We start from the raw sequence: 21,849 nt of genomic DNA on the forward strand, positions 1-21,849 counted from the left end.
CCGTCGACTCCCACTGCGATACCGTCGACTCTCACTGCGATACCGTCGACTCACTGCGATACTGTTGACTCCCACTGCGATACCGTCGACTCCCACTGCGATACCGTCGACTCCCACTGCGATACCGTCGACTCCCACTGCGATACCGTCGACTCCCACTGCGATACTGTCGACTCCCACTGCGATACTGTCGACTCCCACTGCGATACTGTCGACTCCCACTGCGATACTGTCGACTCCCACTGCGATACTGTCGACTCCCACTGCGATACTGTCGACTCCCACTGCGATACTGTCGACTCCCACTGCGATACTGTCGACTCCCACTGTTGACTCCCACTGCGATACTGTCGACTCCCACTGTTGACTCCCACTGCGATACTGTCGACTCTCGACTCTCACTGTCGACTCCCACTGTCGACTCCCACTGTCGACTCCCACTGTCGACTCCCACTGTCGACTCCCACTGTCGACTCCCACTGTCGACTCTCACTGTCGACTCTCACTGTCGACTCTCACTGTCGACTCTCACTGTCGACTCTCACTGTCGACTCTCACTGTCGACTCTCACTGTCGACTCTCACTGTCGACTCCCACTGTCGACTCTCACTGCGATACTGTCGACTCTCACTGTCGACTCTCACTGTCGACTCTCACTGTCGACTCTCACTGTCGACTCTCACTGTCGACTCTCACTGTCGACTCCCACTGTCGACTCTCACTGCGATACTGTCGACTCTCACTGTCGACTCTCACTGTCGACTCCCATTGCAATACTGTCGACTCTGTCACATGAACCTAATGGCCAATCAGAGAGCAGATATATCTGCCTCTTCTCCTACTTTCAGCGGACAGATCACCTGGCCTGTAACAACATCCTACACAGGCACAACATGCTGCTGAGATGGGCTGCAATAAAGAGAGGGGGGGGGAAGTGAATATATCAACATGGTAATTGTACTGCTGGAGGAGAGCCCAGACTTCTACTCTGAGAATGTCTTCTTTTAAAGAGGAACCATAGAAATCGATTTAGGAAGCGAGTCGTGAATGAAAACAAACGTTTAACTCATCTAATTTCCTTCCTCTAGTTTTTTGTGTATTGGTCGTATTGTGACTCTGAGAAACCACTTACCAATGTTCCAATTACAGACAGCAGTTATTGAGCGACATTTTCTCAGTGCAAAGAGCCCAAAACATAAAATATGGCTGACACTCTATGTGAAGTTAGTGTTGTGATTATGACTCTTCACTAAACTAGGTCCAGTAACTAACACGCTGAGCCTGGCAAAATGTTTACAACTTGCGCTGTTAAGAGGGGGGTCGCTAAAATATTTTGCTCGCAAGCTCTGAGGTGGTTGAGGAGGGGAGGGGGGGCTGCATGTGGTTACGCAGACCAGCGAAACACCGCGACCCCTCGTGTATATGGGGAGCTGTGTGTCTCTGTGTTGAACTGGTCTTTTGAATGGCAACGACAAGGAGGTAAATGTTGACCGAAATGGGAGACACTGACCGGCTCAACGGGACCAGAGGGGGTTGTTAGTGGTGCTGTCAGAGACACTGACCGGCTCAACGGGACCAGAGGGGGTGTTAGTGGTGCTGTCAGAGACTCTGACCGGCTCAACGGGACCAGAGGGGGGTGTTAGTGGTGCTGTCAGAGACACTGACCGGGGACCAGAAGGGGGTGTTAGTGGTGCTGTCAGAGACACTGACCGGCTCAACGGGACCAGAGGGGGTGTTAGTGGTGCTGTCAAAGAGTCAGAGACACTGACCGACTCAACGGGACCAGAGGGGGTGTTAGTGGTGCTGTCAGAGACTCTGACCGGCTCAACGGGACCAGAGGGGGTGTTAGTGGTGCTGTCAGAGACACTGACCGGCTCAACGGGACCAGAGGGGGTGTTAGTGGTGCTGTCAGAGACACTGACCGACTCAACGGGACCAGAGGGGGTGTTAGTGGTGCTGTCAGAGACACTGACCGGCTCAACGGGACCAGAGGGGGTGTTAGTGGTGCTGTCAGAGACACTGACCGGCTCAACGGGACCAGGGGGTGTTAGTGGTGCTGTCAGAGACACTGACCGACTCAACGGGACCAGAGGGGGTGTTAGTGGTGCTGTCAGAGACACTGACCGGCTCAACGGGACCAGAGGGGGTGTTAGTGGTGCTGTCAGAGACACTGACCGGCTCAACGGGACCAGAGGGGGGTGTTAGTGGTGCTGTCAGAGTCACTGACCGACTCAACGGGACCAGAGGGGGTGTTAGTGGTGCTGTCAAAGAGTCAGAGACACTGACCGGCTCAACGGGACCAGAGGGGGTGTTAGTGGTGCTGTCAGAGACACTGACCGGCTCAACGGGACCAGAGGGGGGGTGTTAGTGGTGCTGTCAGAGACACTGACCGACTCAACGGGACCAGAGGGGGGTGTTAGTGGTGCTGTCAGAGACACTGACCGTCTCAACGGGACCAGAGGGGGTGTTAGTGGTGCTGTCAGAGAGTCAGAGACCGACTCAACGGGACCAGAGGGGGTGTTAGTGGTGCTGTCAGAGACACTGACCGACTCAACGGGACCAGAGGGGGGTGTTAGTGGTGCTGTCAGAGAGTCAGAGACACTGACCGACTCAACGGGACCAGAGGGGGTGTTAGTGGTGCTGTTAGAGACACTGACCGGCTCAACGGGACCAGAGGGGGGTGTTAGTGGTGCTGTCAAAGAGTCAGAGACACTGACCGGCTCAACGGGACCAGAGGGGGGTGTTAGTGGTGCTGTCAGAGACACTGACCGCTCAACGGGACCAGAGGGGGTGTTAGTGGTGCTGTCAGAGACACTGACCGCTCAACGGGACCAGAGGGGGTGTTAGTGGTGCTGTCAAAGAGTCAGAACACTGACCGGCTCAACGGGACCAGAGGGGGTGTTAGTGGTGCTGTCAGAGACACTGACCCCCAACGGGACCAGAGGGGGGTGTTAGTGGTGCTGTCAGAGAGTCAGAGACACTGACCGACTCAACGGGACCAGAGGGGGTGTTAGTGGTGCTGTCAGAGACACTGACCGGCTCATTGGTGCTGTCAGCTGTTTGGTCACCCTGCAACCACCCAACTATATAGTGAAAATCTGAGGCCCTCACCTGACCCCCAACCCACTAATATAGAAAATACACTGTAGGCTACAGTCGGACGACAGACCACATTTTTTTAGCCTACCAGAATATCAGAAATGAAATAGCCTACCAGAATATCAGAAATGAAATAGGCTATTACGTTTCTTATATTTCAGTAGGCTATTTCGAGAGCTTGGGACTGTACCGTTCTGTCTGCGTTTTTGTGAAAATGTATTTATTGACCTGGCCTCCTCCTGTTCAATGGTTTCTACCTATACAGTGCATTCAGAAAGTATTCACACCCCTTGACTTTTTCCACATTTTGCGTTAAAGCCTTACTCTAAAATGGATTTAATTAAATAAATATCCTAATCAATCTACACACAATACCCTATAATGACAAAGCAAAACATGTTTTTATAAATTTGCAAAAATGTCTAAAAACATATCTCCATTACATAAGTATTCAGACCCTTTACTCAGTACTTTGTTGAAGCACCTTTGGCAGCGATTACAGCCTCCAGTCTTCTTGGGTTTGATGCTACAAGCTTGGCACACCTGTATTTGAAGAGTTTCTCCCATTCTTCTCTGCAGATCCTCTCAAGCTCTGTCAGGTTGGATGAGGAGCATCGCTGCACAGCTATTTTCAGGTCTCTCCAGAGATGTTCGATCGGGTTCAAGTCTGGGCTCCGGCTGGGCCACTCAAGGACATTCAGAGACTTGTCCCGAAGCCTCTCCTGCGTTCTCTTGGCTGTATGCTTAGGGTTGTTGTCCTGTTGGAAGGTGAACCTTCGCCCCCAGTCTGAGTTCCTGAGCGCTCTGGAGCAGGTTTTCATCAAGGATCTCTCTGTGTTTTGCGCCGTTCATCTTTCCCTCGATCCTGACTAGTCTCCCAGTCCCTGCATCTGAAAAACATCCCCACAGCATGATGCTGCCACCACCATGCATCACCTTAGGGATGGTGTCAGGTTTCCTCCAGATGTGATGCTTGGCATTCAGGCCAAAGAGTCAATCTTGGTTTCATCAGACCAGAGAATCTTGTTTCTCATGGTCTGAGAGTCCTTTATGTGCCTTTTGGCAAATCTCCAAGTGGGCTGTCATGTGCCTTTTACTGAGGAGTGGCTTCCGTCTGGTCACTCTACCATAAAGGCCTGATTGGTGGAGTGCTGCAGAGATGGTTGTCCTTCTGGAAGGTTCTCCCATCTCCACAGAGGAACTTTATAGCTCTGTCAGAGTGACCATCGGGTTCTTGGTCACCTCCCTGACCAAGGCCCTTCTCCCCTGACTGCTCAGTTTGGCTGGGCGGCCAGCTCTAGGAAGAGTCCTGGTAGTCCCAAACTTTTTACATTTAAGAATGATGGAGGCGACTGTGTTCTTGGGGACCTTCAATGCTGCAGAAATGTTTTGGTACCCTTCCCCAAATCTCTACTGACAATTTTTTTGACCTCGTGGCTTGGTTTTTGCTTTTTTGCTTTTGCACTGTTAACTGGGGGATCTTAAATAGACAGGTGTGTGCCTTTCTAAATCATGTCCAATTAGTTGAATTTACCACAGGTGGACCCTAATCAAGTGGTAGAAACATCTCATGGATGATCAATGGAAACAGGATGCACCTGAGCTCAGTTTCGAGTCTCATAGTCTGAATATTTATGTAAATAAGTAAGATAAGATATATATATATATTTTTTTTTTATACATTTGCAAAAAAAAAACATTTAAATACATTTAGATTGATGAGGGAAAACATGTATTTAATAAATTGTAGAATAAGTATTGTAACAAAATGTGGGTAAAGGTCAAGGGGTCTGAATACTTTTCAAATGCACTCTATACTACTCTAAATACCCCAATTCATGTTCAAAAGAATACAAGATAAAAAAAAATACACCATTTTAAACCAATAAGGGTTTGAAAATTTAAAGACAATTTCAAAATTTCAAAAAAATGACAGTTGACTCAAATTGGATACATGCAGCTTCTATTCTGTTATTACATGTTGCCCTAGACGACTAAATCAACCCTTGCTCACCAGAATGTCATTCATCGACAGAATGAATGATTCAATCTAGTTGACATCAAAAGTTTTCTCTGTCATTTCTGCTTCTTTCGCAGAGCAAAGACATTTAGGCACCGGGGAGAAAATGCAATTAACCCTCCCCCCAAAAACGGGAAAGATGTTCAGTTTGACTGGTTGTAAGGAAATAGAAACCTGTAAAAATGACCCAACATGTTTCTGATAAGATTTCAGTTCGTCTTGGTTGCATATTTTATGTTGCTGTTATGATGCTGATAAAGACAGCACCTTTACAGACAGTCCCTAACTGTGGTTGAAATACTATCAGCTGTCATAATGCTGATAAAGACAGTACCTTTACAGACGGTCCCTAACTGTGGTTGAAATGCTATCAGCTGTCATGATGCTGATAAAGACAGTACCTTTACAGACGGTCCCTAACTGTGGTTGAAATACTATCAGCTGTCATGATGCTGATAAAGACAGTACCTTTACAGACGGTCCCTAACTGTGGTTGAAATGCTATCAGCTGTCATGATGCTGATAAAGACAGTACCTTTACAGACGGTCCCTAACTGTGGTTGAAATGCTATCAGCTGTCATGATGCTGATAAAGACAGTACCTTTACAGACGGTCCCTAACTGTGGTTGAAATGCTATCAGCTGTCATGATGCTGATAAAGACAGTACCTTTACAGACGGTCCCTAACTGTGGTTGAAATACTATCAGCTGTCATGATGCTGATAAAGACAGTACCTTTACAGACGGTCCCTAACTGTGGTTGAAATACTATCAGCTGTCATGATGCTGATAAAGACAGCACCTCTACAGATGGTATCTAAATGCCATTCACAATCTCTCAAGATGCTGAAAGAAAGAAATTATTAGCGTAGTCGTAGCGTAGCTGTAGCCGTAGCGTAGCCGGAATGTAGCCGTAGCGTAGCCGTAGCATAGCCGGAATGTAGCCGTAGCGTAGCCGTAGCATAGCCGGAACGTAGCCGTAGCGTAGCCGGAACGTAGCCGTAGCGTAGCCGGAACGTAGCCGTAGCGTAGCCGGAACGCAGCCATAGCGTAGCCGGAATGTAGCCGTAGTGTAGCCGTAGCATAGCCGGAATGTAGCCGGAACGTAGCCGTAGCGTAGCCGGAATGTAGCCGTAGTGTAGCCGCAGCATAGCCGGAATGTAGCCGTAGCATAGCCGGAACGTAGCCATAGCGTAGCCAGAATGTAGCCGTAGCGTAGCCGGAACGTAACCGTGGCGTGGCGGGCATGTAGCCGTAGCGTAGCCGGAATGTAGCTGTAGCGTAGCCGGAACTGCTATCATCCTCTTTAACCATGTCAACAATTCTTTTCCCAACATTACTTTTCCTCCCTTCTCTTTATTTTCAACTCTCCATTTTGCAGCTTGTCTCTAACATAATTAAATGCTGACGTTGTCTTTTTTCCCCAACATGGATCAACGGTAACTTTCTCTGCCCGTTCCTGATTGGGCGATTGGTGTGTCGGCTATTTGGTGCAGTTAGGCCCTATAAAGCTTAGATTTACTCACTGACGTCAGATAATGAAAGATAAACCTCAATGTAGCCTCTCGATATAAAAATGCACAATAATGATATTTTAAGGAATTGTTTTCTCTTTTCTTTATTATTTATTCAACCCGTCAGCTCTTCATCCACACAGTATTTAATCACCCTAAACCCTCCTACCCTGCAGACATAACCGCAGTTTGAGTCAACAAACACACACACACACACACAGGGAGTCAACCCACACACACACACACACACACACACACAGGGAGTCAACACACACACACACACACACAGGGAGTCAACACACACACACACACAGGGAGTCAACCCACACACACACACACACACACACACACACACACAGGGAGTCAACACACACACACACACACACACAGGGAGTCAACACACACACACACACACACACACAGGGAGTCAACACACACACACACACAGGGAGTCAACACACACACACACACACACACACAGGGAGTCAACACACACACACACACACACAGGGAGTCAACACACACGTCACTAGTGTGTGTCATTATTCAGAATGAATGAATGAAATGTGTTCTTTTCAGATGTAACAAGACCCTCACCACTTTCACCAATGTGGTTTCTGATTGGCACCCTCTCAATGCTGCCAACCAATCACGTTGCAGCAAGTGTAATAAGATGAAGCAAGCCAGGATGTTGGTGCTGGAGAGGTGAGGCCGCGACCTTTAACCTTTTCATACCTGGTGTGGATCTCAACCAGGGATTGGGGGTCAATTTCCGTTTTCAATCCAGGAAGTACATTAAATTCAAATTTATATTTCCAAATTGAAAAGTCCTCATAGAAAAACAATGCGGAACTTTCAATTCAGTGGAGGAGAATTACATTGTCTCTGTTCTCTCTCTGTGTCTATTATCTCTGTTCTCTCTCTGTGTCTATTATCTCTGTTCTCTCTGTGTCTATTATCTCTGTTCTCTCTGTGTCTATTATCTCTGTTCTCTCTGTGTCTGTTATCTCTGTTCTCTCTGTGTCTGTTATCTCTGTTCTCTCTGTGTCTATTATCTCTGTTCTCTCTCTGTGTCTGTTATCTCTGTTCTCTCTGTGTCTATTATCTCTGTTCTCTCTCTGTGTCTATTATCTCTGTTCTCTCTCTGTGTCTATTATCTCTGTTCTCTCTCTGTGTCTATTATCTCTGTTCTCTCTGTGTGTCTATTGTCTCTGTTCTCTCTGTCTATTGTCTCTGTTCTCTCTCTGTGTCTATTGTCTCTGTTCTCTCTGTCTATTGTCTCTGTTCTCTCTCTGTGTCTATTGTCTCTGTTCTCTCTCTGTGTCTATTGTCTCTGTGTCTATTATCTCTGTTCTCTCTCTGTGTCTATTATCTCTGTTCTCTCTCTGTGTCTATTGTCTCTGTTCTCTCTGTCTATTGTCTCTGTTCTCTCTCTGTGTCTATTATCTCTGTTCTCACTCTGTGTCTATTGTCTCTGTTCTCTCTGTCTATTGTCTCTGTTCTCTCTCTGTGTCTATTATCTCTGTTCTCTCTGTCTATTGTCTCTGTTCTCTCTCTGTCTATCTCTGTCTCTCTGTGTCTATCTCTGTTCTCTCTGTGTCTATTGTCTCTGTTCTCTCTGTCTATTGTCTCTGTTCTCTCTCTGTGTCTATTGTCTCTGTTCTCTCTGTCTATTGTCTCTGTTCTCTCTGTGTCTATTGTCTCTGTTCTCTCTGTCTATTGTCTCTGTTCTCTCTCTGTGTCTATCTCTGTTCTCTCTGTGTCTCTCTGTTCTCTCTGTCTATTATCTCTGTTCTCTCTGTGTCTATTATCTCTGTTCTCTCTCTGTGTCTATTGTCTCTGTTCTCTCTGTCTATTATCTCTGTTCTCTCTCTATTATCTCTGTTCTCTCTGTCTATTGTCTCTGTTCTCTCTCTGTGTCTCTCTCTGTGTCTATCTCTGTTCTCTCTCTATTGTCTCTGTTCTCTCTCTATTGTCTCTGTTCTCTCTCTGTGTCTATTGTCTCTGTTCTCTCTCTGTGTCTCTCTCTGTGTCTATCTCTGTTCTCTCTCTATTGTCTCTGTTCTCTCTGTCTATTGTCTCTGTTCTCTCACTGTGTCTATTGTCTCTGTTCTATCTGTCTATTGACTCTGTTCTCTCTGTCTATTGTCTCTGTTCTCTCTGTCTATTGTCTCTGTTCTCTCTGTCTATTGTCTCTGTTCTCTCTGTCTATTGTCTCTGTTCTCTCTCTGTCTCTATCTCTGTTCTCTCTCTGTCTATTGTCTCTGTTCTCTCTCTTGTCTCTGTTCTCTCTGTCTATTGTCTCTGTTCTCTCTCTCTGTCTATTGTCTCTGTTCTCTCTGTCTATTGTCTCTGTTCGTTTACTCATTTATTCAGTTAGTGCACATGGAGGAGGATAGGAGAAGAGTGTTGTCTCTCCTTCTGTTTCCCGACATTTCCTGTGTCGTTTCTTCCAGGCTGTCTCCTGTGTTTGTGCTACACTTTGCGGAAGGTCTCCCTGACAACGACCTCAGCGCGTACTCCTTCACCTTCCAGCAGCAGAGGTACTCCATCACCACCGTCCTGCAGTACGACCAGCCGCTCAACCACTTGGTCAGCTGGATACGTATCCCTGACGGTTCGTTTGGTATTTAATTTATTAAATTTAATGTCTGTTTCAACTCAATTCAGGTATAACTTTTATTTGTCCCCTCGGGCGATTCCTTACTTAGTATCGTTGTTGTTGTTTACTGGTCACTGAGTGAATTTGTGTTATTTTTATTTTTTTTAAATATTTTATTTTATATTATTTACTTTCATTGTCAATGGATAGAAATAAATCTAGATTTTTAGAACTGAAAAGTGAGTCCGTCCCATAATGTGTCTCGTATAAAGTGCCAATCGATAGGACTCTACGTTGTGTTGGCGGTAACTCTATAAAAGACATGGACACCAGAAATACCTTCAATCATCCATTTATTTATCACAAGGATTCAGCACTTTCCTGCTACTGAAGAACGAGAAGGGAGCATGTTAACCATTCCTCTGTGACTAGTAGTATAAAACCCATTCCTAACCTTCTCTCTTCCAACAGGAAGTTGGTTAGAGTTTGACGACCTGAAGCATCCTGTCTGTGTCTCGCACACCCAGCTGGCTGTCCCGCCTAGAGAGATCCATGTTGTCTTCTGGGAGTTGGAGACAGACCGACCGGACAGCCCACAGACACCCTGCTCTTCTCCTGACGAAAACCTGACGAGCACTTCCTTGATACAGAAAGAACCTCACCTGGCCAAGATCTTTGTCGTCAACGAATCTCTAGAATCTCTTTCTCAGACGGTGTCTGACGACGTTGTCATAGACGACGCCACCATAACGGCTGACTACATAGATGACAATATGGACACCACATTAACAAATAACGTAGACTCTCCCATCATCGTCGGTTCCACCTCCATGCTTGCTGACGTACCGTTCCAGTCCTGGTCTCACGACCTCTCTTCTCACGACCTCTCTTCTCACGACCTCTCTCTCCCCCTCCCTCTCAATGACACGGCCGTTGTCGAGGCGCTGACGGTGTCTGACAACGCCGATAATGACGACATGGACACCACGGTAACAGCCGGTGAGCCGTCCATCGGTTCTGCCACGCTGCTCGACGCCTTCGAAGGCCTCTCCCACGATGACGTCGTCACCCTGACCCTCGTAGAGGTCAAAATGGACTCCGAGAGCGGACCGTTGCACGACGTCACCCCGGCGGCTCCCAAACAAAATGGAAGAGACGTCTGCTTTCTCTCGGCTCCTAGATCCGAGACCCCCCCACTTGCCCGTGAAATACCCACTGAATCTGAAACGCCCTCTGAAACGGACGACGAAGACCTCGTCGAAAGGCCAACGTCCCCCGAAACGGCCAGTGAGTTTCTCCCTGACAGCAGTGACGTTCCGTCTGAGACCGACTCTGAAGGACTCACTCCTAGTCCTCCCAGGATCAGGAGAAGCAGCAGTAGACCTACAATGGCGTCCAACGCTCCAGTTGCTGCAGCAGCTAAGGTGGTCACAACAACAACACCAATGGCACTTTCTGGAAGCTGTGGTGAAATAATCCTGCCCTCCGTTGTATCTATGATGTCACCATCATATGTGGATCCCAGCCCCGCAGCACCAGAGTTCCCTCCCTCTCCCCCATCCCACCCCAAAACCCCCAATACCCCCAACTCTCTGCAGAGCACGCCTGGTCTCCCTCCCTCTCCCCCGCCCCACCCCAATACCTCCAACTCTCTCCGCAGAGCACGCCTGGTCTCCCTCCGCCACCGCACCCCAACTCCCACTGGTCGTACCTGCTCAACCGCCACCCCACCACCACCCCCACTCCCCCGGCACCCAGAGACAACCCAGTCAGTTGAACCACTCGACACCCAACCGGTTCCAGCAGCTTTCACAGAGCCGACAGACCCCCAAGATGGCTCCCCCCAACCCAGACACCAGGTTGAAGAAGCCTCCTCCTCTCCCCAAAGCCAGACTCAGTAAGGAGGACAATGAGGCCCTGCCGGTGAAGGCTGCCGAGATGTACGGAGGGTTCAGGAGCAGGAACGTAAATACAAACATAAACAATGTCTCTTCCAAGACTTCACCTCCAACCCAGATCCTCTCTCAAAGAATTGACCCTCAAAATGGCGTCTGGAAGACACCAAGTCAGCCTGGCGCCGCCCTCGCCTCGCGAAAACCTCTTATCGACAACACTGCTGCAGCGTATCCTATCATGACCTCACTTCCTTCTTCTCCGGGAGTCACGGAGCTCCATAAAATCTCTTCCTCCAGGAATCAAGGCCCCGGTGGCCAGGTCTCGAAGGTTCCGGCCGGCCTCAGTGAGACAGAAGCCCTCAGGTACAAGCTGCTGAAGAAGCTGAAAGCCAAGAAGAAGAAACTGGAGAAGCTGAATCAGAAGTTGGGTTTCCAGGCGGCTGCAGTAGGACAGGAAGTGACCCACGGACCAGACTGCGCCGACCTTCGCTCCCCCTCTACTGTTAGCTCCAGTACCTCCGCCTACGATGAGTTCTTCGCCGACCTTCTGTCGCCCGCGACGACTGCCAGCAATCTATCACCGGACAGCACGGGCTTCCTGGATATGCTCTCCACCAATGGACAAGAAGGGGGAGGGAACTTGGCGTGTGGGGGGAATGCGATTGGTGGAGCCTCACAGGGGATGACCACTGCGACCTTACAACCGGCCAATCACGGTGTAGTAATGCCACTGCCTGGTCTAGATGGGCCAATCATGACCTCCGGTGAGAACTTCCTGGAGGAGTTCATATCGGGGTCGGCCAATCAGCAGATGGAGACGGAAGCACTCAGTGCTTTCGACCTGTTCTTTTAGGCTTCGTTAACCACAGGTCTAGGATCTGCAATCTGCTTACCCAAACCCCTGAGCTTAAACATCAAAGCTTAGCTTCAGATCAGTGGCGACATCTCGTTCAATGAAAAATATTCTCGTGTCTAATTCGTTGACTAGATCACTATATAGGAAGTCGAGTTGCCAGTGTAGACGTGGACAGTTGCTAGGAGAAACGACATGCTACTACACCTTTCAGTCGCGTGTGTGTGTGTGCGTGTGCGTGTGTGTGCATGGCATCAGTGGGTTGTTCTGTTATTGGTAGCATGTATCACACAAAGTGGAGTCTCTTAACAGCCATTTCAAATAAACCATATCATTCACGTGTTGACTTGTTTCCAAAAGAATGTTGTGAATGTTGAATAGGGTTTAACGTTGATACTCATTGAAGCTTTGCCACCTTATTCCCTATATAGTGCACTATATTTTGACCAGGTCCTATAAGGTCCTCAAGTTAAAAATAAAAAAAATAGACAGATTGAGGCTTTTAAAGGAATGTGAAATATAGAGCTTGTTTCAGGGTAAGGTTCTGTAAGGTTAATAGTTGTTTCAGGGTAAGGTAAGGTTCTGTAAGGTTAATAGTTGTTTCAGGGTAAGGTTCTGTAAGGTTAATAGTTGTTTCAGGGTAAGGTTCTGTAAGGTTAATAGTTGTTTCGGGGTAAGGTTCTGTAATGTTAATAGTTGTTTCAGGGTAAGGTTCTGTAAGGTTAATAGTTGTTTCAGGGTAAGGTTCTGTAAGGTTAATAGTTGTTTCAGGGTAAGGTAAGGTTCTGTAATGTTAATAGTTGTTTCAGGGTAAGGTAAGGTTCTGTAAGGTTAATAGTTGTTTCAGGGTAAGGTAAGGTTAATAGTTGTTTCAGGGTAAGGTTCTGTAAGGTTAATAGTTGTTTCAGGGTAAGGTAAGGTAAGGTTAATAGTTGTTTCAGGGTAAGGTTCTGTAAGGTTAATAGTTGTTTCAGGGTTCTGTAAGGTTAATAGTTGTTTCAGGGTAAGGTTCTGTAAGGTTAATAGTTGTTTCAGGGTAAGGTTCTGTAAGGTTAATAGTTGTTTCAGGGTTCTGTAAGGTTAATAGTTATTTCAGGGTAAGGTAAGGTTCTGTAAGGTTAATAGTTGTTTCAGGGTAAGGTTCTGTAAGGTTAATAGTTGTTTCAGGGTAAGGTAAGGTTCTGTAAGGTTAATAGGCGAGTGATCGGAATGTTCTGGAGGAATCATGATACTGTTTTGCTTTAGTTTGCCTTTTTATTATTTTGTTTACATTTTGTCTGAATTACTTAAAATCCTGAACTAGGATAAAAAAGCCTGACAACTATGATAAAAAAAAAAAGCTGGGTTCGTGTTTTAGAGGTGGTTGGAACTCTGATCTTGTCCATCGGTTGTTTTTGAATGTAATTTTTGTAATACAAAAAGTGACTTGTTGTAAAATGTTGTACAGGATTGGATACTGTATATAATTCTAATAAAATCAAATGTTTTCTTTAAACGGAGGACTTGTCTGAGCCCGGTATCTAATATTTGAGTCTGCTTGATGTATTTTTACACCACCTGGACAGGGTCATTGATGGTCTCAAGGCCTTTTCCCTAACCTTCATTTTTTTTTTTTGTATGGTAGCAAGTGTAAAACAATATACTGTGAATTCTAATAGCAGCCAATCAATCAGGATACAAAATGCTCAGTGTCACATGACATACTGTCAGTCTACAGGAAATCAAGTCTGGGGGGGGATTTGTGAGAATCAACTAGCCTGGTTCCAGTCTGTTGCCATGGCAAGGAGTTTGACTAGCTTTTTGTAGTTGTGGTCTATATTACAGGGTGATAAAATGTGTTAACTACTAAATATGATAAATTAATTGGTAAGTTGTTCAACTACCACTTATTCTGATAATAAAATGAAGCTAAGAGTAGCGTAACTTTAATTGACCAGGTCCGGCTGTTCGACGGTGTTAGGACGCCACCTAGTGGAGAACATGCGAAAGAGCATATCCATTTTCCCCATGCTCGGCTTTTCACTGATGCTACCGTAAATCATTTTTATCAGTTGGCGGGATCAATGTTTCATTTAATGGTAGGACATATTCTCATTATTGGCGACAATAATGTAACAGTCAGTACGAGCTGGGACTGATTTATTTGATATTCACTTGACTATCTTGTTTTTTTTCGTGCAGAATACTCGTCGCCAATTGGAACGTGATGGATGCACGCGTCATTGTAGAAATATGTAAGCAAATGCAACCGTCACTACAGACCCAGGTTCGACCCCGAGTTGTAATCACAACCGACCGACCGTGATCGGGAGTTCCATTAAGCGGCGCACAGTTGGCCCAGCGTCGTCTGGGTTTAGGGGAGGGTTTGTCCGTAATTGTAAAATAAGATTTTGTTTTTAACTGACTTGCCTAGTTAAATAAATGCTTACAATATCTATTCAGAAGTAGGAACAGTAACAAAACACTCATTCCCATACCGGGAGTCGAACCCGGGCCGCCTGGGTGAAAACCAGGAATCCTAACCGCTAGACCATATGGGATGCTGCTGTAGTTCCTCGATACAGCAGTGTTGTAAATGTTTCCAGAAGAGAAAGGGGAGTTGATAGGCCTTTCTACCACACACACCAGTCCCCACACACACACCAGGATAAAAGCTTTTATCCTACAATACGAGCAAGGCGCTTTGTATGGAGGGTGTGGAGTAAATTGCGCCTCTTGAGGCTTGCTGAGGCCAAATCAAGCGCTGTACCACATCGCCGTGCATCTCCCAAATGTTGTACCAATGCGCAGGTCTCCCCATAGCCAGAGAAGAAGAGGAAGAGAGAGGCCAAACTCGGAGGAAAACCTGTTTCCCTCCAGCAGGTGGCGGTCTTTTCATTGTTTCAGTACACTCGCAAATACCTTTTTATATTGAGGCCATGGCTCATTTGCTATGAGGTTTATTTGATCGAATAGAAGTTTCGCAATGCTTAAATTGTTGCGAGTGTACTGGTATAAGTAGGACACGTGACGTTCCGACAACTTTGAGAGAAAAAAACTTAATAGCGCAGTTGTCTTCGAGTTTTCATAGTCATTACAGTAGCATAGCGTCTCTCTCCATCGAATGCAGTATGAATGCCCTGGTCTCTGCAGAGACCGCATCACAGTAAATGCTGTACTACCAATACATATGACGGCTGGATTATGAATCTACTACGAAATTACTGCAGTAAAAAAACGGTGTTTTCAGGACACTGTAATTATATATATATACATATTGTAATGACCTGACTAGATCATAAATGAACAATTGTCCAGACAGAGGCCTGAGCTTGCGAATTGACGGTTTATTGAACCAACTTTACACAGGCTACTGTTTGGGCCGTAGCACACGCCAAATAGATAACACACAATCCAACCGTGACCTTCTCTTGTGAAGCCCAGATGTAAGAGAGAGAGAACAAAGGCTGAACCTGGTCTTAACTTCCAATGCCCAACCCCCCCTCCACGCCACTCCGCCAACCACCAGGATGCCCGGCATCAGAACATTCCAGGCATTCCCGTGATTGGCAGATAGCAGGTTGATTGACATGTCGGACCCCGCGAACACCGGGTACTGGTCAGTACAACACAACCACCTCCTAGCCTAGCACATAACACACAGCTGTCTGTGCGGGTCGCTACACAGCCCCCCCACCACAAAGTCCCTCGTCCCCGAGGGAACAAACAAAGTCTCTGAAGCGACCCGGAGGTCTCCTTTGCCTGCGTGGCCGTGATGGTCGCAGAGTGCCCCTCTGGGAACAAGGGGATGAAGGCAGGGATATGGGGGACAAGGAAGCGGGAACGGGTAATACAGTCCGTGGTTCTGGGGAACCACGCGGTGACACAGGGGGAGACAGGGGAGTGGGCTGTCTGGAGCCTTGTCTGCGGCACCTGAGGGTGGGTGCCTGGAGAATGTCATTGCCAGAGAGGGAATTGTGGGGGTTCCTGGGGTTTGGGGAGAAGAGGCCCCTCTGTATGGGGCTAACCTGTCCCGGTGCAGTGCCACCTTTCTCCCCCTGGGAGGAAGCTGCACCCGGTACACAACCTCCCCTACCCTCTCCAGGACACTGCAGGGTCCCACCCAGTGACTGTCCAACTTGGGGCATCTGCCTTTTTTTCCTTAGGGGCTGTAGACCCAGACCAGCTCCCCAGCCACAAAGTGCCTTCCCGGGTGTGCACGTCATAGTTCCTTTTCTGCCTCACACCTGCATTCACCAGCTGCTCTCTGGCGAAGGTGTGGGCTGTCTCAGGCGGTCCTGGAGTCTCCGGGCATACTCCGGCCCCGGAGGAACATGAGGGCTATCCAGGGGCCGACCAACGCCATCTCCGCAGGGGTGCGGATCTCTCTCCCCAGCATGAGGAGGGCAGGCGTGCAGGAGGTGGAGTCTTGGACAGCGGAGCGGCATGCCATGAGGACCATAGGCAGGTGCTTGTCCCAGTCACGCTGGTGTTTGGAAGAGACGATGGCCAGCTGCTGTCCAAGCGTTTTGTTGAAGCGCTCCACAAGGCCATCACTTTGAGGATGGAGAGGAGTAGTGCGGGTCTTGTGCATACCCAGCCTCTCACACATGGTGGCGAACACACGGGACTCAAAGTTTCTGCCTTGGTCGCTGTGGATGGACTCTGCAGCTCCAAACCTGCTGAACATCCCCGCTGTCAGGGCGTCGACGATGGTCTCTGCCTCCTGGTCAGGCAGAGCATAGGCCTCGGGCCATTTTGTGAAATAGTCCATGGCCGTGAGCACCCAGCGGTTTCCACTGTCTGTGGTGGGGAACGGCCCAACTACATCCACTCCCACCCTCTCCATGGGAGCCCCCACTGGGAACTGTTGGAGCTGAGCATGAGAGCGGCCTGGGGGCCCTTTCTCGCTGTGCAGTTGTCACAGCGGCGACAAAAGTCCTCCACATCCCTCTTGTGCTGCCCCCAGTAGAAGCCCTGACGGAGACGGCGCAGTGTTTTTGTGACCCCAAAGTGTCCAGTCCCCACCCCCCATGAGTACTCTGGAGCACAGCCTCCCGCAATGCTTTTGGGACCACCACCTGCCACCTCTCCTCTCCCGTAGCTGACTCCTTCCATGCCCGCTGTAGCACGCCATCAGCCAGCCGCAGTCTCTCAAACTTCGACCACAACCCTTTGGTCGCGAGTGAGAGCGCTGTCACCTCTTCCCATGGTGGCCTCACCTGCGCCTCTACCCACTGTAGCACTGGCTGTAGGTCTGTGTCCCGTCCCTGCTGCTGCCGCCATTCAGCCACGTCGACAGTCTGCAGCTCACAGCAGACAGGCCCGCTCGCCCGACACACTGTGGCACAGACACCCTCCTCCGCCCGCAGCTCTCTCTCCCGTCCCTCTCTCCGTTCACAGTGGCGGCAGCCGTCTGCAGTACAGGGCCGACGGGACATGGCGTCGGCGTTGGAGTGGCGTGCCCCTGCCCTGTGCACCACCGTGAAGTCATACGGCTGAAGCTCCTCCAACCAGCGTGCCACCTGCCCCTCTGGCTCTCTGAAAGACATGAGCCACTGGAGAGCAGAGTGGTCAGTCCTTACAGTAAAGGGCAGACCACCCAGGTAGTACTTGAAGTGTTTGACGGAAGCCACAACAGCCAAGAGCTCCCGCCGGGTGACACAGTAGCGGCGCTCATGTTTGTCAAATGTTTTGCTGAAGTACGCCACCACTCTCTCCCCTCTGGCCCCACCTGGGCCAGCACCCCACCCATGCCCACATTGCTCGCGTCTGTGTCCAGGATAAAGGGCAAGGTGAGGTCAGGGGGGGCGAGCACGGGGGCCTCGATCAGTGCACGTTTGAGGGTGTTGAACGCCTCCTCACACTCCACTGTCCAAGTGAAAGCCTTGTCCTTCGGCAGCAGGCGGTTCAGTGGAGCAGCAACGCTTGAGAAGCCCCGTACAAACCTCCTGTAGTACGAGGCCAGGCCCAGGAAGCTCTTCAGCTGACGCTGGTCGGTGGGGGTGGGCCAGTCTCTGACAGCCCCTACCTTGTCCTCCATGGTGCTGATCCCCTCCTTCCCCACTCGGTGGCCCAAGAAGGACACCTCTCTCCTCATGAAGTGGCACTTCTCGGGGTGGAGCTTCAGACCTGCGGCAGCCACCCTCTCCAGCACACGCCGTAGCGCCCCCAGGGCTGACTGGAAGGAGCTGCCATGGGCCAGGATGTCATCGAGGTATACCAGACACTGCTGTCGGGGGATGCCATCCAGCACCCTGTCCATCAAACGCTCAAAAGTAGCTGGAGCGTTGCACAGGCCAAAGCACAGGACCTTGAACTGCCAGTGTCCTCTGTTAGTGGAGAACGCAGTTTTGGCTCTGGCCTCTGGGGAGAGGGGCACCTGCCAGTAGCCACTGCGGAGGTCTAGTGAGGAGAACCAGGAGGACCCCTAACCAGGTCCAGCGACTCATCGATACGTGGTATGGGGTATGAGTCCTTCCTGGTTACCTCATTCAGCCGCCTGTAGTCCGCACAGAACCTCAGCTTGCCCCCTTCTTCGGAACCATGACGACTGGCGCCGCCCAGGGGCTGTCTGAGGGCTCAATGAAGTCTGCCCGCTGCATCTCCAACACAGCCTTGTCTGCCGCCTCCTGGCGTGCCAGCGGGATACGGCGGGGACGCATCTTGATGGGTCGAGCATCACCTGTGTCGATCTCATGCTGCACCAGAAGAGTCTGACCCACCTCTTCCTCACTCAACGCAAAGCTGTCTCTGAATTCAAACAGCAACTGCCACAACCGTTCCTGCTGCTCAGGGTCAAGACCAACACAGTTCCTCCCCCATATCTCCCTCACTGCAGACAGTGTCCTCTCCTCTCCCATCTGGGGTAGCTGGGCTGGGGGGTGCGGCCCGGGCTCACAGAGGGCTGTGTCATGGAGGTAGCTGGGGGAATGTAACACACCGCCGTAGGTGACAGGGGGACTGGGGAAAAGTCACACACAGCTGTGGGGGAGGGCGCAGCCATGAGTCTCTGCTGCTTTAACTGTTGGAGTAAAGGGTTTGTTGGGTTGAGTGAATGTGACATTAGGGGGGGCCATGGTGACTTCCGTCCCTCCCTGGAAGCTCAGTGTGCCCCTATTTAGGTCTAACTGGCAGCCTGTGCTCCTAAGAAAGTCCAACCCCAGGATACAAGGGTCCTGCACAGCCGCCACCCACACAGGATGACGCACAGTCCTGCCCCCTACTGTCAGAGTCATTATTCCCTTCCCTTTCATGGGTGCCAGCTCACCTGTGACTGTGCGGAGCTGCACAGTTGTAGGCTCACACTGAGTCCAACCTGGCACAATATCTGGCCTCACCAGGGTTACTGTGGACCCAGTGTCCACCAGGGCGGAGCAGGGCACCCCCTCCACAGTGACAGGGACATGACAAAAGTCCCCAACACAGGTCCGGCCCACCACAACAACAGGCTCCCTCCGCTTGCCCTCGTCTGCTTCTGGGGGAAGTGGAGCCTTGCTTCCCGTCTGTGCCGGTGGGCTCCTCCTGAAGATGATGGTGGTTGGGATAGAAAGCCAGGGGTCCGCACTACCCGGTCTATGCGGACCCGAGCCGTTTCCCTGAGCTCTGGGGACATGGGGCAATCTCGGCGCAGATGGCCTGGCTGGCCACAACCCCAGCAGACCCTGGGACCAGGGCTTGTGTTTCGTGCCGCCTGTAGCGACACAGCCCGAATGAGTTCTGTCATTTCGGCCACCCAAGCAGGCTTTTCCGGCTCCGGGCTGCTCTGCCCCCAGCTCGCACAGAGGGTGTGTCTCCCTGCACCCCCACCAAAGCCCCAGCTGAAGCCCCAGCCCACACCAGCTCCCTCTCCAAAGCCATCTCCAAGGCTGTCTGCAATGACTCAGGATGAGCCAGCTGGGTCTGTATGCGCAGCTCCGTAGGGAGAGCGCCTGTATGAACTGGTCCCGTGCTAGCTCGCTCTGCACGGAGGGGGCATGTGAGCATATGCCCGCCGAGAGAGGCTCTCAATGTCATTAGCTAGCACCCGTAGAGGCTCTCCAGGCTGCCTGCGTCTATTCCTCAGTTCGGAGCGCAGTAGCCCGGGCTGTACACACTGTCCATAGCGCCTCCTCAGTGCTCCCACTAGAGCACCATAATCATGCCTGTCCTCGGGGCTAATCAATATCAAACAGGACAGAGCTTCATCCGTGAGGCATAAAGCCAACTGCAGTGCCCTTTCTTCATCCGACCACCCCTAAAATGAGCTAACAGTTCAAACTGAGCATGAAAAGCTTCCCAATCCGCCTTACCGGAATACTTCGGGGTCTTAACAGATACGGACGCAGCCGGGAACTGGGCGCCGCCATGTTTGTTTACATCCTGAGCCCCAGATTCCTCGTCACGCCGCGTCGACGTCGCCACTTCGGTCCGCCCACCAGAATCCGCGCGAAATACACTCGACGAAGCACTCATGCCCGCTTCAGCCACCATCACTCTAACGTCCTCCCTCAAGCGGCCTCTGCGCTCCGACGCCCTGGCGATCTCCTCAGACAGAACCCCCGACGTCCATTCACACGCACCTCCTTGGCCATAATCGTCCCCTACCTCCACCTTCACTTTCGGATTCCCTCGAAGCATTTTCAATCCCCGTTCTCACCTACGGTAGCTAGCCACATAAGTCAGCTAGCTAGCTGGCTAACTTGTATCAACGTTTTTACTTCTGACATCAATGTAATGACCTGACTAGATCATAAATGAACAATTGTCCAGACAGAGGCCTGAGCTTGCGAATTGACGGTTTATTGAACCAACTTTACACAGGCTACTGTTTGGGCCGTAGCACACGCCAAATAGATAACACACAATCCAACCGTGACCTTCTCTTGTGAAGCCCAGATGTAAGAGAGAGAGAACAAAGGCTGAACCTGGTCTTAACTTCCAATGCCCAACCCCCCCTCCACGCCACTCCGCCAACCACCAGGATGCCCGGCATCAGAACATTCCAGGCATTCCCGTGATTGGCAGATAGCAGGTTGATTGACATGTCGGACCCCGCGAACACCGGGTACTGGTCAGTACAACACAACCACCTCCTAGCCTAGCACATAACACACAGCTGTCTGTGCTGGTCGCTACAATATATATATTGGAATGACCTGACTAGATCATAAAGGAACAATTGTCCAGACAGAGGGTTGAGTTACGAATTGACGGTTTATTAACCCAACTTTACACAGGCTACTGTTTGGCCGTAGCCAAGGCCAAATAAATGAAAGATACCCCACAAAGCCAACCTTGACCTTCTCTTGTGAAGGCCAGACGTAAGACAGAGAACAATGGCTAAACCTGGTCTTAACTTCCAATGCCCCACCCCCTCCACGCCCCTCAGCCAACCGCCAGGATGCCCGGCATCAGAACATTCCAGGCATTCTCGTGATTGGCAGATAGCAGGTTGATTGGCATGTCGGACCCCGCGAACACTATATATATATATCTTTACCATTAACTCTTCATTGTTTGAAAAGGACCAATAAGTTGGCCTAAGCATTTCACTGTTATTCAACACCAGCTGTTTCTGAAGTTTATGACAAACAGAAATATATTTTCATTTGATTTGAGTTCTACTGTTCTCTGTCTGAGTTCTACTGTTCTCTGTCTGAGTTCTACTGTTCTCTGTCTGAGTTCTACTGTTCTCTGTCTGAATTCTACTGTTCTCTGTCTGAGTTCTACTGTTCTCTGTCTGAGTTCTACTGTTCTCTGTCTGAGTTCTACTGTTCTCTGTCTGTCTGAGTTCTACTGTGCTCTGTCTGTCTGAGTTCTACTGTACTCTGTCTGTCTGAGTTCTACTGTTCTCTGTCTGTCTGAGTTCTACTGTTCTCTGTCTGAATGAGTTCTACTGTACTCT

General features: G+C 49.7%; 1 protein-coding gene and 1 non-coding gene across 2 annotated transcripts in view; one reads left to right on the forward strand and one right to left on the reverse strand.

The window, feature by feature from the left end:
* The window catches only part of LOC115126821 (SUMO-specific isopeptidase USPL1-like), a 34,375-nt gene extending 20,892 nt beyond the window's left edge, over positions 1 to 13,483 (forward strand). Inside the window, 4 exon segments of the mRNA XM_065024002.1 lie at positions 7,214 to 7,339; positions 9,091 to 9,251; positions 9,708 to 11,096; positions 11,098 to 13,483. Of these exon segments, the coding sequence (XP_064880074.1) occupies positions 7,214 to 7,339; positions 9,091 to 9,251; positions 9,708 to 11,096; positions 11,098 to 11,984 (2,563 nt within the window). The 3' untranslated portion in view covers positions 11,985 to 13,483.
* Positions 13,484 to 14,452: 969 nt separating this feature from the next.
* Positions 14,453 to 14,524, reverse strand: trnae-uuc (transfer RNA glutamic acid (anticodon UUC)). The gene has a single exon. It is a non-coding gene; the product is annotated as a tRNA-Glu (tRNA).
* Between the last annotated feature and the right edge of the window lie 7,325 nt (positions 14,525 to 21,849).

This window comes from Oncorhynchus nerka, linkage group LG10 (assembly GCF_034236695.1).
Source record: "Oncorhynchus nerka isolate Pitt River linkage group LG10, Oner_Uvic_2.0, whole genome shotgun sequence".
Lineage (NCBI taxonomy): Eukaryota > Metazoa > Chordata > Actinopteri > Salmoniformes > Salmonidae > Oncorhynchus > Oncorhynchus nerka.